This window comes from Condylostylus longicornis, unplaced genomic scaffold (assembly GCF_029603195.1).
Source record: "Condylostylus longicornis isolate FDR11 unplaced genomic scaffold, ASM2960319v2 ptg000004l, whole genome shotgun sequence".
Lineage (NCBI taxonomy): Eukaryota > Metazoa > Arthropoda > Insecta > Diptera > Dolichopodidae > Condylostylus > Condylostylus longicornis.
This window is the reverse complement of record NW_026577973.1, coordinates 25,143,632-25,157,545: the sequence shown is the minus strand read 5'-3', so window position 1 is coordinate 25,157,545 and position 13,914 is coordinate 25,143,632. Positions and strand designations below refer to the sequence as shown.

The window sequence follows — 13,914 nt, the reverse complement described above, 5'->3', positions numbered from 1 at the left end:
AGCCATATGCATCTGAAAATATTTTTCAAAACATAGACAACGAATAAGTATCTTTCCTTAACATTTCCATTACTAAAAGAAAACTTTCATATGTCACACTATCTAATGATGCATTTTATTATGCTACATTTCAGTAAAGTTTCCGTCTGAAGCCATCCTTTTTCTTTTAATTTTTAAACTTTTCTATTATTTTTTTACTACTTGAATCGCCAGACTAGCAATTTCTGAAAAAAAATTTGCAGTCGAATCGCTCTTTCATCTCACATTTTATTCACTTTCAAATAAGAATTATCCTTTTTCCTGATAGATACATCATTTTTCAATTAAGATTACTCTTTTTTTGAATAGAATTTTTTATTTTTTTTCGCCAAAAATCATTGCATTTATTGTATATTTGCTGAGTTATAAAACATAATTAAAAACAATTTTTTTTTCATAAAAACTACATGAATTTGCAAACTTATTTAATTTAAATAATACAAAATATAAACAGCAAAATAGAAAATTTTGCAGAAATTAATCTTTTATTTAATAACCAAATCTGTCATTTAAAGAAGTTCGACCATCGCCACTTTGATTTTTAGGTGGAACCCAATCAGAATGTTTTTGTGCGTCAACAAACTCTTCGTAATCGTCTATATCCACATTTTCCCGACGTAGCCGATTTCCCATTCTATTCTTTGGCCGTTTAATTGTTTGATTACTATTTGTTGTCTGCAAATCATCAAAAGTTTTTATTGTAGTTCCTTTTTCATTTTGCTTCTTTATTTTTGAAATAAATTCCGGAATAAGTTCCTGCTCCGTACTCATTTTTTTATAAACGTTATTTGAAATCTCATCACTTGATTTTTCCATTTTTGAATACTCTTCGAACTGATTTATGGTTCTATTTAGTCCCAGCATTTCTTGGATCCCAGGTGTAGAAGAAGGTCCATATAATCTTGAATTCAATTTTTCATCATGTTCGTTGTTACTATTATTGTTACTATTGTTAAGAGTTTTACTTTTAGTTTTATAAAAGTCAAAATTTTCATTATTACTAAATATTTTCTTTTCTCCGCCGTTTAAATTCTTTTCTTCTTTTATATTATTCAAATTTTCATCTTCATCAAATTCTTCCTCGTCGGATTTCAATTCTCTTGGCGGCATATTCAAGTGGTCATCTACAGATGAATTCTTTTCAATTACAAATTTAAATTTATTTCGTTTTCCAAACAAAGGCAATGAACTAGTTTTTCGATTGTTAGATATTTCATTTTTGCAAGAATTACTCAAAGCCGGTAAGTCCAACGGTTTTGCTATTTTAATCAGTTGTTTAACTTTCTGTATTTCTAATTTTAGTCTCTGTTCTTCCACCTTAAGCAATATTGGAAAAAAATATTATACCCAAACTATCACCCATATTTTGGTAGTCGTGTATGTAGAGGCTACAAGAACTATTCTTAGCTTAGACGAGATGTTATAAAAAATTAAAATTTAAAAATAATAATGGCTTGAAAAATATTCTCGTTATATACATACATAAAAGCAGAAACAATGAAATTTGGAAACAATAGTTAGATAATTACAGCGTTGTAAAAAAATATTTAGACTTCTAAAATATTTTAGTATTCCGAAAAAAGGTTTCAATACTTTACTTGAGAAACTTGAAAGCTAATACTTATTTGAATATCTCGTTAAAACTTTGACAACCTCAGGATTGTCTTGCATTCATTTTATAAAACTGTAAAATGGCTCGTGTTTGTTATTCTTTTTCCTCTGTAAAATACAACAGAGTATTCATAGTAAATCCAATTATTCATAGTAAAATTAATTAATTTTTTTTTTATTTCTAATTATTAATCAGAACCAAAGCGGAGAACGAAAAAGACCGACGATTTTCGTTATTAACTTAGATTAACAGCGGAAACAGATAAAAAAAATAAGATTTCAGGCTGCACTAAACTAATTTTACACATTTAATCTATAAAATCTTAACATGATGGTCTATCGAAAGCAAATATTGAGGTGATTTTCGCATTTACAATCACGTCCCGTTTGGTGCCACTCCAACTATCTATGTCTACCAGAATAAGAATCAGATCTAATGACATCACTTCATGCGATGTTTTCATGCGATACAACCACCGTAATATAGGTGAAATTTGTTTGCAATATATTAATAAATTACAAAAAATTTTACCCGAAGTCTTCTTATTTCTGTTTTATCAACCATATGATATTTTTTAGCTAAGTTTTCCATGTAGTTATCCAGGTCATCATCCGATTCCGCTTTCGCTTCTTTTGATTTTTTACAATTTTCGTGATATAAAGCTATTTCGCTTTCTATTTCCTTTAGTTTAAGATTAAATTCCCCTTCTTGCTTTATCTAAATAAAAGCAAAATTAACAAATTTAATGGCAGAAAATTTGAGCCGTACTAAATCATCATATGTCAAAGTAATAGTTTTCCCTGCTGCTGTCTTTTTCATTTTTTTCCTTTGTATATCACCCGTGCGATCAAGAAAATCATCCTCACCATCCGAATCTGCTTCTAAAGCTCTTCTTTTCAACGGTTCTAATTTGAAAATTAAATAATATTATGAAAATAAGTATGGTGGTTATTAAAATATTAACAAAAAGAATTTGCAAAATTACCATGATGTGATTGACGTAAAACTCCATAACGATCTAAGATACGACAAGCTTCTAGAGCACATTGTGCAACACATTCCTTTTTTTTACCTTTATGACATACTTCAGCCGTAATTTGCTTGCCATTTGCATCATCAATTGGAAGATCGATACGACATACAAATGTTCCAGGTGACATTTCATCGCACTTATAATCAAGATTTACCCCTTCCCTTTCAAAAAATCCTCTTAATGTTTTTTTTGGATCATCAAAGAATAGTTCTTCATTATTTGTTGTCGCATATGGATTTATACTTAAATCTGTTTCCTCATCTGCGTCCTCTGTCATGCCCCATGAAATTCCTTCTTTTTCTCTTTGCTCCTCTTGCATTTGCTCTTCGTTTGCCTTTAACTCATCTTCATGCTTTTTTTTCTCCTTCAACTCGGTTACAGTAAACTCAGATTCTGCTTCTTCATCATATGCTGGGCCTTGCAAAATGTATGATCGTAAACTGGCTCCAAATTTTAATATATGTCCAACCCGCACTCGTATATATGTTTTTGGTGGCACTCTCATTTTATTTAAAAATGTACCATGTGTACTTCCCAAATCATAAATATACCACCCAGAATCGATTTTGTCATTTTCATTCGCGTTTTGAATATTTATCCGAAATTGAAAGACTGCATGAAAGCGTGATATGGTAGGGTGTGCCATTGCGATATCGTTTTGTTCGAGTCGTCCTATAACCCAATATCTCCTTGTTTGAAGGTTTCTTATTTCTTCAAGTATTGTACCACATTTAATAATTTCAAACTTATATTCATCATCCTGATTCAATGGTTTTCCTGACCACTTGGGCTCTCGGTAAGAACATTCAATTTCATTGCAATTCAAATTGATGGCATTTCTTACAGACAACACTATTTTTTCCTTTACTAATTTCAAAGATGTGTTCGTATGCGAAATCCCCGGTATATTTTGTTCTTTAGGCTCTTCTTCAATTGAGGATGATTTTGAAAATATTTTGGAAGGAAAACTTGGCTTTTTAAATTCCTCCATCAAGCAATTATTTTACAAGTTTTAAAGAAATTCAAAACAAACAACAAAAATTTCCCTTGTTTTGTTTTTCATGTGTTTTCCTTTTACCCTGTCAATTGTTTTCTTTCATCGCTGACAGAAATACCTTGTAATGTACATATGTCAAAAATACTTTTAAAATATATCAAAGAGAAGAAAACCAGCTTTGGTAAAGAGCGTATGTAACGCACGAAATATATTAGCAAAAATAAAAAGTATTTTATTTTGAATAAAAGGGAGTTTTCTTTTCATACTCCTAAAAACAATTATCAATCAAAGAAGAATACTTTTAAAAGTTTTGTAATGTCAAGTCTTCCTCACATTTGAAAACAGCTTCTCGAAAACGTCAAATTTTTGTAAAACGTGACAATTTGCAATTTTTTGAGACATATTGCCAAATAGAAAATGCAAAATTACCCGTGAAATTAATGTTATATATAATTGGATTTTCATATAACTCTAGAATTAACAAAAAGCATATGTTCGAATAACAATTATTGTACATTTTCTTTACTTTTAAAACAGTAAATATTTTAATTAAGGGCCTGATCGTCTATCTCGCTATTTTACTTGACAAGTAAGAAGAAAGTAAGTAAATATTATATGTACACTTGTATAATTTAATTTAATCAAAAATCCAATTGAAAAAACGAGTAATCTTATTAAGAAGACAAAATACGAGTATCCATTACAAAAACGGATAATTCTGATTGGAAAGTGAATAAAAAGTGAGCAAAAAAAACCTTGACGTTACAAAAAATCATGGCCTGGACAAAATTGCATACGTTTGTATTTTTGGCGAAATGACATTTCTGAAGAACAATTTTTTTTGTTTTTTTTTTGAAAAAGTCATGATTTTTGTCTATTTTGATGACTTTTCATTTCAGATTTCTATACGAAAAATTGACTAAAATCTAAAAATTTTTATATTAAAATGAAATTTCAAGTTTTCTGAACAACATATCAAAGATTCAAATTTTTATTCAAAATTTTAACTATAATTTTGATTAAATGTATTTTCGAATTTTTTCCGCATTTTTTTGTACCACCATGTCAGGCAACATATCTGAGGGAGTAAAATAACACCGAATAAAAAAAAATTGGTGGTTTATACACGGCTTAAAATAAAGTTGATCAAAATTTTAATAGGTCTAAATTATGAATTTAAGTTTGTAATCATTTTACTTTAAGTCTTACAATTATGATAGTGCTTTTAATATTTTATTATCATTATAAAAAATGCTTCGTTTCAAGTTGTCCCCTATATAAAAACAAACATAATAAAAATATTATAAAGAATTAGTCTTATTAACAATGTGAAAATATTTCATAATAAAATCAAAACCACATAATATACCTAAAAAAAATTATATGGACTCTTAATATAAAAAGAATTCACAAATGTATGCAATAATTTTTATGAGTTATGAGAGAGTATTTAATTCATATGAAGGATATAAATTTAATTAATAATATAGTATGCACATGAAAATTATATAGATATATGCAGTGCTCGAAGTGAGGCGGGATTGAGTGGGATGCCATCCCAGTACTTTTAAATAATATAGTTTTTTAAAATTTAAGAAAATTTTCTAACGAATTTTAAAAATTTTTTTAACCAAAAATTAAATACATACATATATGTAATTTTAAATAAGACCAATTTCAAATAGTAACGTATAATTTTTTTCTATTAATGAAATTTTCGTTACTACATAGTAGTCTATGCATTTCTTTGGTAACAATTTGCACAGTTTTTGATTCAATTTGTAGTTGATTTAATTTTGAATATAAATATTCCCGTTAGTTTACTTCCAAAGTTTGGTAAATTTTGTTTAGTTATTTTTTTAAAAAATAACTAAAATAATACTTTTTTTTTTTATTTTTTTACCATCCCACCACTTTGAGTATCCCACTTCGACCACTGTTAAACAAAACTTTAAGAATGTAAGCAATAGTAAAGTAGAAAAGGATTGAATTTTTTCTTTTTCGTGTGAATTCGTCAGCTGTGAACTCCCACTTTCTCTTGGGGTTCAGGCCTGTATTTCTGTCTGCCATTTTAAAAACTGAATTTGAAAGAAGATTTTTAAATTTTATAGATGTCAAAATGAATTTAACCAATTTACACACATATTTGTGTGAACAACTGTTTTCAATATAAAAAAATAATAAAACGGCTAAATGATCAAAATTAACAGATGAAATGTGGCTACGCACCCTCAATGAGCGTGGCTCTTATTACCGATGTCGATTCCATAAGTGCAGTGAGGCAGCTCCAGAATAGGTTGGATGTAGTTCGGGCCGACTGAAGCGCCAACAACATCGCCCTGCTGTCTTTATAATAGAAAAAATAATATATTTTGTTTTTCTATTATAATTTTTCTATTATAATATATTAGATTCTAAACTAAAATTAATTTCGTCGGGCTCAGCAATATGGTTTCTGCTATACTGTGGCAAGAAGAACATTTTATCATTTAACTTACAACTACAAAAATTTTTAATTTAGTTTTAATTGTATTTATTATAATTAAAATAACTTGAAATCACTAGTTTATTGTATAGTTATTATTCTTAAACTTGCTTATATATTAATATTCTTAAACTTTAATTTATATATTTAATTAACACTAAAATCAATTCTTTTTTATATTTTTTCTCCTAAATTTTCCAAGCTTACTTCCCTATAAAAGAAAAATTTACAGAAAAGAAAAAAAGAAAAATGTACAACGGCGGCAGCAATGTACCGTGACGTATAAGGATTTATAATGCGCCCCTCTACGAGTGCGGGACATGCCTTACAACGCAAGCTTGAGACCGCACTTCTTGATAAGCTCAAGCTACGTGTAAGGCCTGTAAGACCGCAACTCCGCCGCCGTGAGAGAAAATCCCCCCAGCACTTTCCTCCTCCTATGAGCAAGAGCATCACACTCGTCCAGAAGGACCGAGGTTTTCCAATCCTCCCCACAGGATATGCAAGTGTCCTCCAGTTCCAGAATCAGTCGACTGATGCGTCCCTTAAGTCGGCAGTCACCAGGCAAGACTCCGGTGAGGATTCTCACCCGATTCTTTATCATCCTCATAATTTTTTTAAGTCGCTTCTGGTCATAATCTCCTAGCAGGTCCTTGGAGTGTCGCAGCTCCGGAAGGATGACTGCTTTCTCTCTAATTCCTTCCTTAATTCCCAATGCATGGTATGTGGTTAAAATTCTGCAGAAGGGTTCCGGCCCAAAAAGAGATGTATTTGCCCCCCGCCTCGCCAGCGCACCAGCTGCTTCATTTCCCTTCACGCCCACATGGCTCGGCACTTACTACAGAGTGACCCGGTTGCGCCTGCACAATTCATTACGCTTTTCAAGACGAGTCAGCTCTCCGATAGCAGCCCCATTATCCGGGGTAATAATTATCTCCTGTCCCCGAAATCCCCTCCCCTTTCCAGGCTGAACCGCATGCAGAATTCAATGGCGTGCAACTCGGCCCGAACCCCATTTGCAAAAGTTCTCAAAGGTTCGGAGACTTTGGTTCATGGCACAAACACTTCCGCACCAGTCCCTATACTGCTTTTTGACCCATCAGCGTAACATGTGATGATGTGTGCTCCCACTGCGCGATCTGATGAGTCACGCTTCCAGTCCGTCTTGTAGCTTAACAACAAGATAAAATTTTTCTTAAAGCAGCACCTCCTTACCATGTCCTCCCTAGGCATCGATAGGAGCGGCACCTCCCCGGTAGAACGATACCGCTCCCTCGCTCCGACCATTTCGACCCCATTTTCTCCCGACCTAAAAATGGCAGCCTTCGCTGCCATCCCGACAACTAGGTGCAAAGGGGTTAGTCCCAAAATCACCTCCATTGCCGCAGTTGGATAAGTCCTTATAACATCCTTGCCAGAACAGCCAAAGCTGCTCTAATATGGTGGACGCTCACCTGGGAGACCATGGTACCTTCATCCCTTATTGCTTCAGCTGACTGGCAGGGTGATCTTCTCCGCCATCGGGCCGTTGTTTTCTGGGACCATCGTAGTTTCACTTTCCCCCTCGGCAGGCATTTCTTTTTTGGGACCTCCAGCCGGTTTTCCGAAGATTTTCTCGGCTCCGCTTTTTCGGGCTGCTCCATTCTGAGACCGTGTACAGAGACTTTCCCGAAGCGGTACTCCAGAATGAGACCGCCCCCTTGATGGCCTCCGCGGAAGATTTGCCTATCCCTATTCGGAGAACCTTTCCGTTTCCTTCCTGCCGCTGCCCCATCAGCTTCCAGACCCAGGTGTGAAATCCCCTGTTCTATGCCTGGAAGATCGCCAACGTTTTTTCCCATTCTTGACCCTCGTTCCTGGGGAAAAAGGAGGTGATTACATAAGGCTTGGGGTGGTCATCGCCCCTCTTTGCTACCAATTCCAGCCCGCTACATGTATCCAGAACTGATGCCCGTTTGGTCAGTCATTCCGCCTCCACATCAGCGCAGTCGGCGAGTACCATCCCGGGCTTGAAGTGTATTCCTTCAAATTGGATGATGTTTTGCCAGCTCTTGACTACCTCGCCGATTATCGCCTCCTCCAGCTAGGTAAGATTCTGCTGGAAGGGTATTCCCTTAACAAAACTGCCACCTTAACTGTGGAGGATAGAGGGTGCATTCCCATATTCCTTCGTTTGGCCTGCTTTTCTTGAGCTGTCAAAAACTCTCTCCCCTCTTCCTATCCCCTGGGATAGTGGAGATACGTTTCCAGCAGGCCTCTTTTTTTCTTTAACCAGTTTTCTGGCCTCGTCAGGTAATTTTCCCTACCCCAGGAACCATGGAGCAGGGAAACATTACTAAAAAAGTAATATTTTTTATGTTGGAAACAATGTTATTATAAAAAATTTAAACAAAAATGCATAATCGTATATGTATATATAAAAAATTTAAGGTGGTCACATTGTAATAACCATTACTTCATTCTTTTGATAAAAGTAATTTTAATTCTAACAACTCGTATCGATTTCGGAAGTCAGTTAAACAGACGACAATAACAAATTGTATCATAAAAATTGTAATAAGATAAATAATCTTCAAGGATCTTAAATGAAGACCTTTTAATTAATTTACCATATAAGCCATAAACATTAATGAATTGGTTACCGAGGTAATCTTCTCGTAAATACCTTTGAGACATTGGAACAAAACAAAGGCCAAGAGGAGAATTCCCAAATTCCTAAATAATTACATACTTGAAAATTGTCTATTCGTGTTAAACAATGTTTTGAGAAAACAGTTTTGCAACACAAGTAAAGGCCGGATAGACCACAACAAACTTTTTCGTATTGCAGCCTAGTGGAAATACACCAAAATAAAACACTTTCAAAACAGCCGACGAAAAAGCCTTTTCAAATAATACAGATTTCTCAGTGCAGAGCACAAATAGGAATTTAACAAATTAGCATGTTTATAGACAGCTACTCATATTACTGTCTATAATTGCACTAAGTTATTTAAAATTGTCCATTATTCTAATAGAGAAACGAGAGATACAACTGACATTACGAGGGTCACTACGAGTATTAAAATTAAATTGAATTTTTAATTGAATTTTTTTATTTTTTAATTGAAAATCTATTAAAAAAAATTTTTAATTTCAATTAAGTTTTAGAGATTTTAATATAATGGAACATTTAAAAATATTAACATCGTGCATAAGGAAATAATTAACTTTACTAGTTATTTATTAGTTTGTTAACATTTAAAAAACTTTGCATCAATAGAAAATCAGAAAAGAAATTGATGATTTAATATTATGGGTATACGATGGGGCCCAAAACCACACTGTCACCTCCTAGTGGTGGGCCCCGGTAATGGCGGAGGATAAAGGGGTGATTGAAACGATCAAAGTTACGTTCGTGTCGTGGTCATGTCTCGCGGCGAGCCTCTTGCTTTGTGAGTTTCAGCCCTATATCTATATGTCAGCTGACGACAGGCGTCCCAAGTCAAGGTGGAACAGCATATGCCGATGACTGCGTGGCTAAGAGGGAGCTTAGTCGTTAGTATGCGGACTCTGGATACCAGGCACCCTCCAGTTTAAACGAGCCTTCCCATGGTATGCCGGGCTCTGCTATGGGTGACTTTACTTTCCCACGCTACTCGTGGGACCAGAAATGGAAAATAAAAACAACAATAACAACAGTGACAACAACAACAACAATACTAAGGACAACATACAACCACTTAGTGCTCAAGGGTCTTCGGAACCAGAGCTCCTCTTGACTGACGCAGAGGAGGAACTCCTTCTCACGCCAGTGGAGGAAAAGGCGGCGCCTCCGATGGAGACGGATAATCAGGATCCTCTCGGACCTTTTATCCAAAAAACTGAGGAGGACCTGAAAAGGTTGGACATCAGGGGAAAAAAACAATATTTCTCTGGTGCATCCAAGCGGCGTATCGCGGCTTATATCAGGGATGGCATGTCCCCAGAGGAAGCTGGCAGATATGAGAAGGAAAGCCTGGAAAAGCTGAAGGCCTGCGGATCGGGTGTTTTGGCCGACCATCCCCAAAAGAGGGAAAGGTCGGAAAGCAACACCCCTGATGCAGGGCCCTCAAAGAAGAGGTCGATGGAGGGCAATGTTGAGGAAAAGATCCCTGGGAACATTCCTCAACAAAACCCGAAAATGACTTCTTATCGGGATTCAGTAGCACAGGTCAAGGTGGCCATCACTCATAGACTGCATCCGGAGGAAAGGCTATCCGAAGTCCAGATGGGGAAAATCAAAGTAGCCATCATGGATGAAATGGATAGGGTTGTGGACTCTCATCCAGAATTCACTGCAGCGTTGCAAAGGGACGGATGGATATCCGTAACATGCAACAATCAAAACACCAGGGAGTGGATAACCAGTGTCTGCAGGAAGATAAAGCCTTGGGACGGTTGCGATGTCGTGGTGCTGGACGGCGACGACATGCCCAAACAGCATGTCTGCGTCACCTACGTACCAAAGGACGAGACAACCGTCAGTCTCTCCAGGGACAAATTTCTAAGTAGGATAGGGAAGCAAAATCCCAGCCTCAAGATAAGTTCCTGGAGGGTGCTGAGGATGGATAAGGAAAAGGACGGGGGCTGCTCCATCACCTTTTCCGTGGATGATTGAGGATTGGAAGATCTACGGAAAGCGGAGTTCCGACTTTTCCTGAATTTCTTCCGTGTTACCGTTCGGGTTAAAGGAAGGAAATCCTCTCAAGGTGCTGGCGGCAGGGCAGGACAAAATAAAAAACCAGTGCCCACCGCGACAACGACGAGCACTTCAGGCCAACCAAAAGAGCCAAAACTCATTGGAAAGTCTGAAGTTGCTCCGAAAATGGCGGTAAGGGAAACGGAAGGACCATCGACCAGCACGCCAAATACAAGCGTCCCGGGGGAACCAAAAGGGCTCAAGCCCATTGGGAAGCCCGGAACTGCTTCGATATTTGCTGTTGGAGGGGCTAGCGTAGCACCTGGGACGGCAAAAGAGGCTGTGGCAGGGCAGGCGCCCACCAAGATGTGTAAAAAGGCGGCAATGGAAGGTAAGGCCCATGTAAAGCCTTTGTCTAGAGGGCCAAAGCCCATAGACAAGAGCCGGAGGAAATAATATGGCTGTGAGGTGCATCCAAATAAATCTACAGCATGCTAGGGCATCTACTGATGTTCTGGCTCATAGATTTATAAAGGATCACCTCGATATCGCCCTTATCCAAGAGCCTTACATAGTGAAGGATCAGGTTAAGGGCCTAACAGGTGAGCTATTGTATGATAATACAACTGGGGGCAGGCCTAGGGCTTGCATCTTGTTTAGTAAAAAGCTAACGTATTTTCCCATTCCAGATTACTGTTCTAAGGATCAGGTAGCTGCGTTGGTGAAGGTGAAGTCCTGCGGGGGCTGGACAGAGTTCATTGTGTGCTCATCCTACCTCCCGGGGACTGTGCCCACCCGGACGAGCAACTGAAGGATCTAGTGGACTTCTGTGGAAGGAGGAACTTCCAACTTATAATAGGAAGTGATGCCAATGCCCACCACACCGTCTGGGGAAGCAGCAATATAAACAAAAGAGGTGAGTGCCTACTTGAATTTATATATAGCAATAAATTAATGATTATGAATGAGGGCAATAGGCCGACATTAATAATTGCAATTAGGGAAGAGGTCCTGGACATCACCCTTTGCACTGAATTTATCGGCAGTAGGGTTGGTGGATGGCATGTCTCAAATGAGACATCCATGTCCGATCATAGGCAGATTAGGTTTGATATCAACCTCCGGGGGCCTGGCAGAAGAAATTTATCGGGTGTCCCAATCCACAGACTGGAGTCAATTCGAAATGCTCCTCATGGATGGGATTAGACCCGTTCCTGCTTCTGTCAGAACGGTGATGGATATCGAACTGGCCAGCGAGGCCCTGACGGCGGCTATTACTAATGCCTATCACGGGAGCTGCCGTGCTAAGCCGAGGCGGAGCAATAGGAAGTGCCCGTGGTGGAATGAAGAGCTTTCAAGGCTTAGACTAAAGACCAGAAAGCGGGAAGAGTATAAGGACTCACTCACAAAATACAATAAGGAAATTAGGAAAGCGAAGAGAATCTCGTGGAGGGCGTTCTGCAAGGGCATTGATGAACTCCCCAGCAGTGCGCGTCTTCACAGGGTGCTTTCCAAAAAGTATGCTAGCGGGTTGGGCCTAATGGAACGTCCTGATGGCTTCATGACTGAGAACGGAAAGCAGACGTTGGAGCTTATGGCGTGAACGCACTTTCCTGACTCTGAGATTCTTCGGAATCACTCAAATGCAGTCATCGAACCGGGGGCACCCTGGTCCAGGAGGGATGACTGGCAACGATCCCGTCTAGTTTTCACGATGGGCAGGATTAGATGGGCTGTTTTCTCTTTCAGGCCCTTCAAATCTCCAGGTGATGACGGGATATATCCTGCATTTTTGCAGAGGGGTTTCCAACATATCGCTAGAGCACTGTTGGGAATTTTTCGTGCCAGCTATGCGTGGGGTTACATCCCTCAGGCATGGAGGGTGGCTAAAGTGACGTATATTTCGAAGGTGGGTAAGCGACCAAGCAACCACCCAAGGTCTTTCCGTCCAATCAGCCTTACTTCTTTTCTATTGAAAGCAATGGAAAAAGTGATTGATAGATTTATACGGGACGGTGCACTGGGAAGCAATCCCTTGCATGAATCTCAGTACGCCTGTCAGTCGGGAAGGTGTACTGTACTCGCTCTGCAGAGTCTGGTCGGGGTCCTTGAAAACTCACTGGAAGTGCGGGAGGTGGCAGTTGGCTGCTTCCTTGATATAGAGGGAGCTTTTGACAACACCCCATATCATGTCATCTGTGAGTCGTTGCACAAACGAGGGATTGATGCGACGACTAGCAGATGGGTCAATCGGATGCTACAGGATAGGATTATTAAGTCCACCATAGCTGACGATATACTCTTCATCTCCGCTGCAAAAGGATGTCCGCAGGGCGGGGTTCTTTCGCCCCTCCTGTGGTTCATTGTAGTGGATGATCTAATCGCTGCTCTCAGGGGCTCCGGGGCGCGTGTCTGGGGATACGCTGACGATGTGGCCTTCGTCGTGCGGGGAAAATTTGAGAGCACTATTTCTGATCTTCTACAGCAAAATTTACGTGTTGTGGAAAGGTGGTGCAAAGGCGTTGAGTTAAATATAAATCCAAGCAAGAGCACTTTGGTCGCCTTCACCAGACGCAGAAGCAGGGACAGATTAACGAGCCCAATTCTGTTTGGTGAACGTATTAGTTACTCGAGGGAGGTGAAGTATCTGGGGGTAACCCTGGATGATCGTCTCTCTTGAAATACCCATATCGATAGAGTTATCGGGAGAGCTACGGCGGCCTTGTGGACGTGTAGGAGCTTCATCGGGGGGACCTGGGGAATTGGTCCCAGAATAGCACTGTGGCTATATACGGCCCTTGCTAGGCCCATCGTCACCTATGCGTCGATTGTATGGTGCTGTAAGGCTCAGCAGGCGGGTGTGCGGGCGAAGCTGGAAAAGCTACAGAGGCTGGCCTGCCTGGGAGTGACCGGGGCGATGCGGACGGCTCCCACCGCTGCATTGGAGGTGATGATCAGATTGCCGCCACTGCACCTCCATATATTGAAGTAAGCTCGGCTGGTGACTTACCGACTTCTCTCTGGCGAGGACGGGGCAGGGCTAAAGTTGGCCCACAGAACTCACAGAGACTTCATTGAGGGCGATCCG

At 38.6% G+C, this 13,914-nt stretch overlaps 1 protein-coding gene across 1 annotated transcript; it reads right to left on the bottom strand.

The window, feature by feature from the left end:
* Window positions 1-374: 374 nt before the first annotated feature.
* LOC129608238 (kanadaptin) lies at window positions 375-3,787 on the bottom strand. The gene is made up of 4 exons (XM_055519613.1): window positions 2,637-3,787; window positions 2,420-2,556; window positions 2,183-2,368; window positions 375-1,356 (listed from the first exon to the last, which is right to left on the bottom strand). Exons 1-4 carry the CDS (start codon window positions 3,673-3,675, stop codon window positions 529-531), a joined length of 2,190 nt encoding a protein of 729 aa, XP_055375588.1. The 5' UTR covers window positions 3,676-3,787; the 3' UTR covers window positions 375-528.
* Between the last annotated feature and the right edge of the window lie 10,127 nt (window positions 3,788-13,914).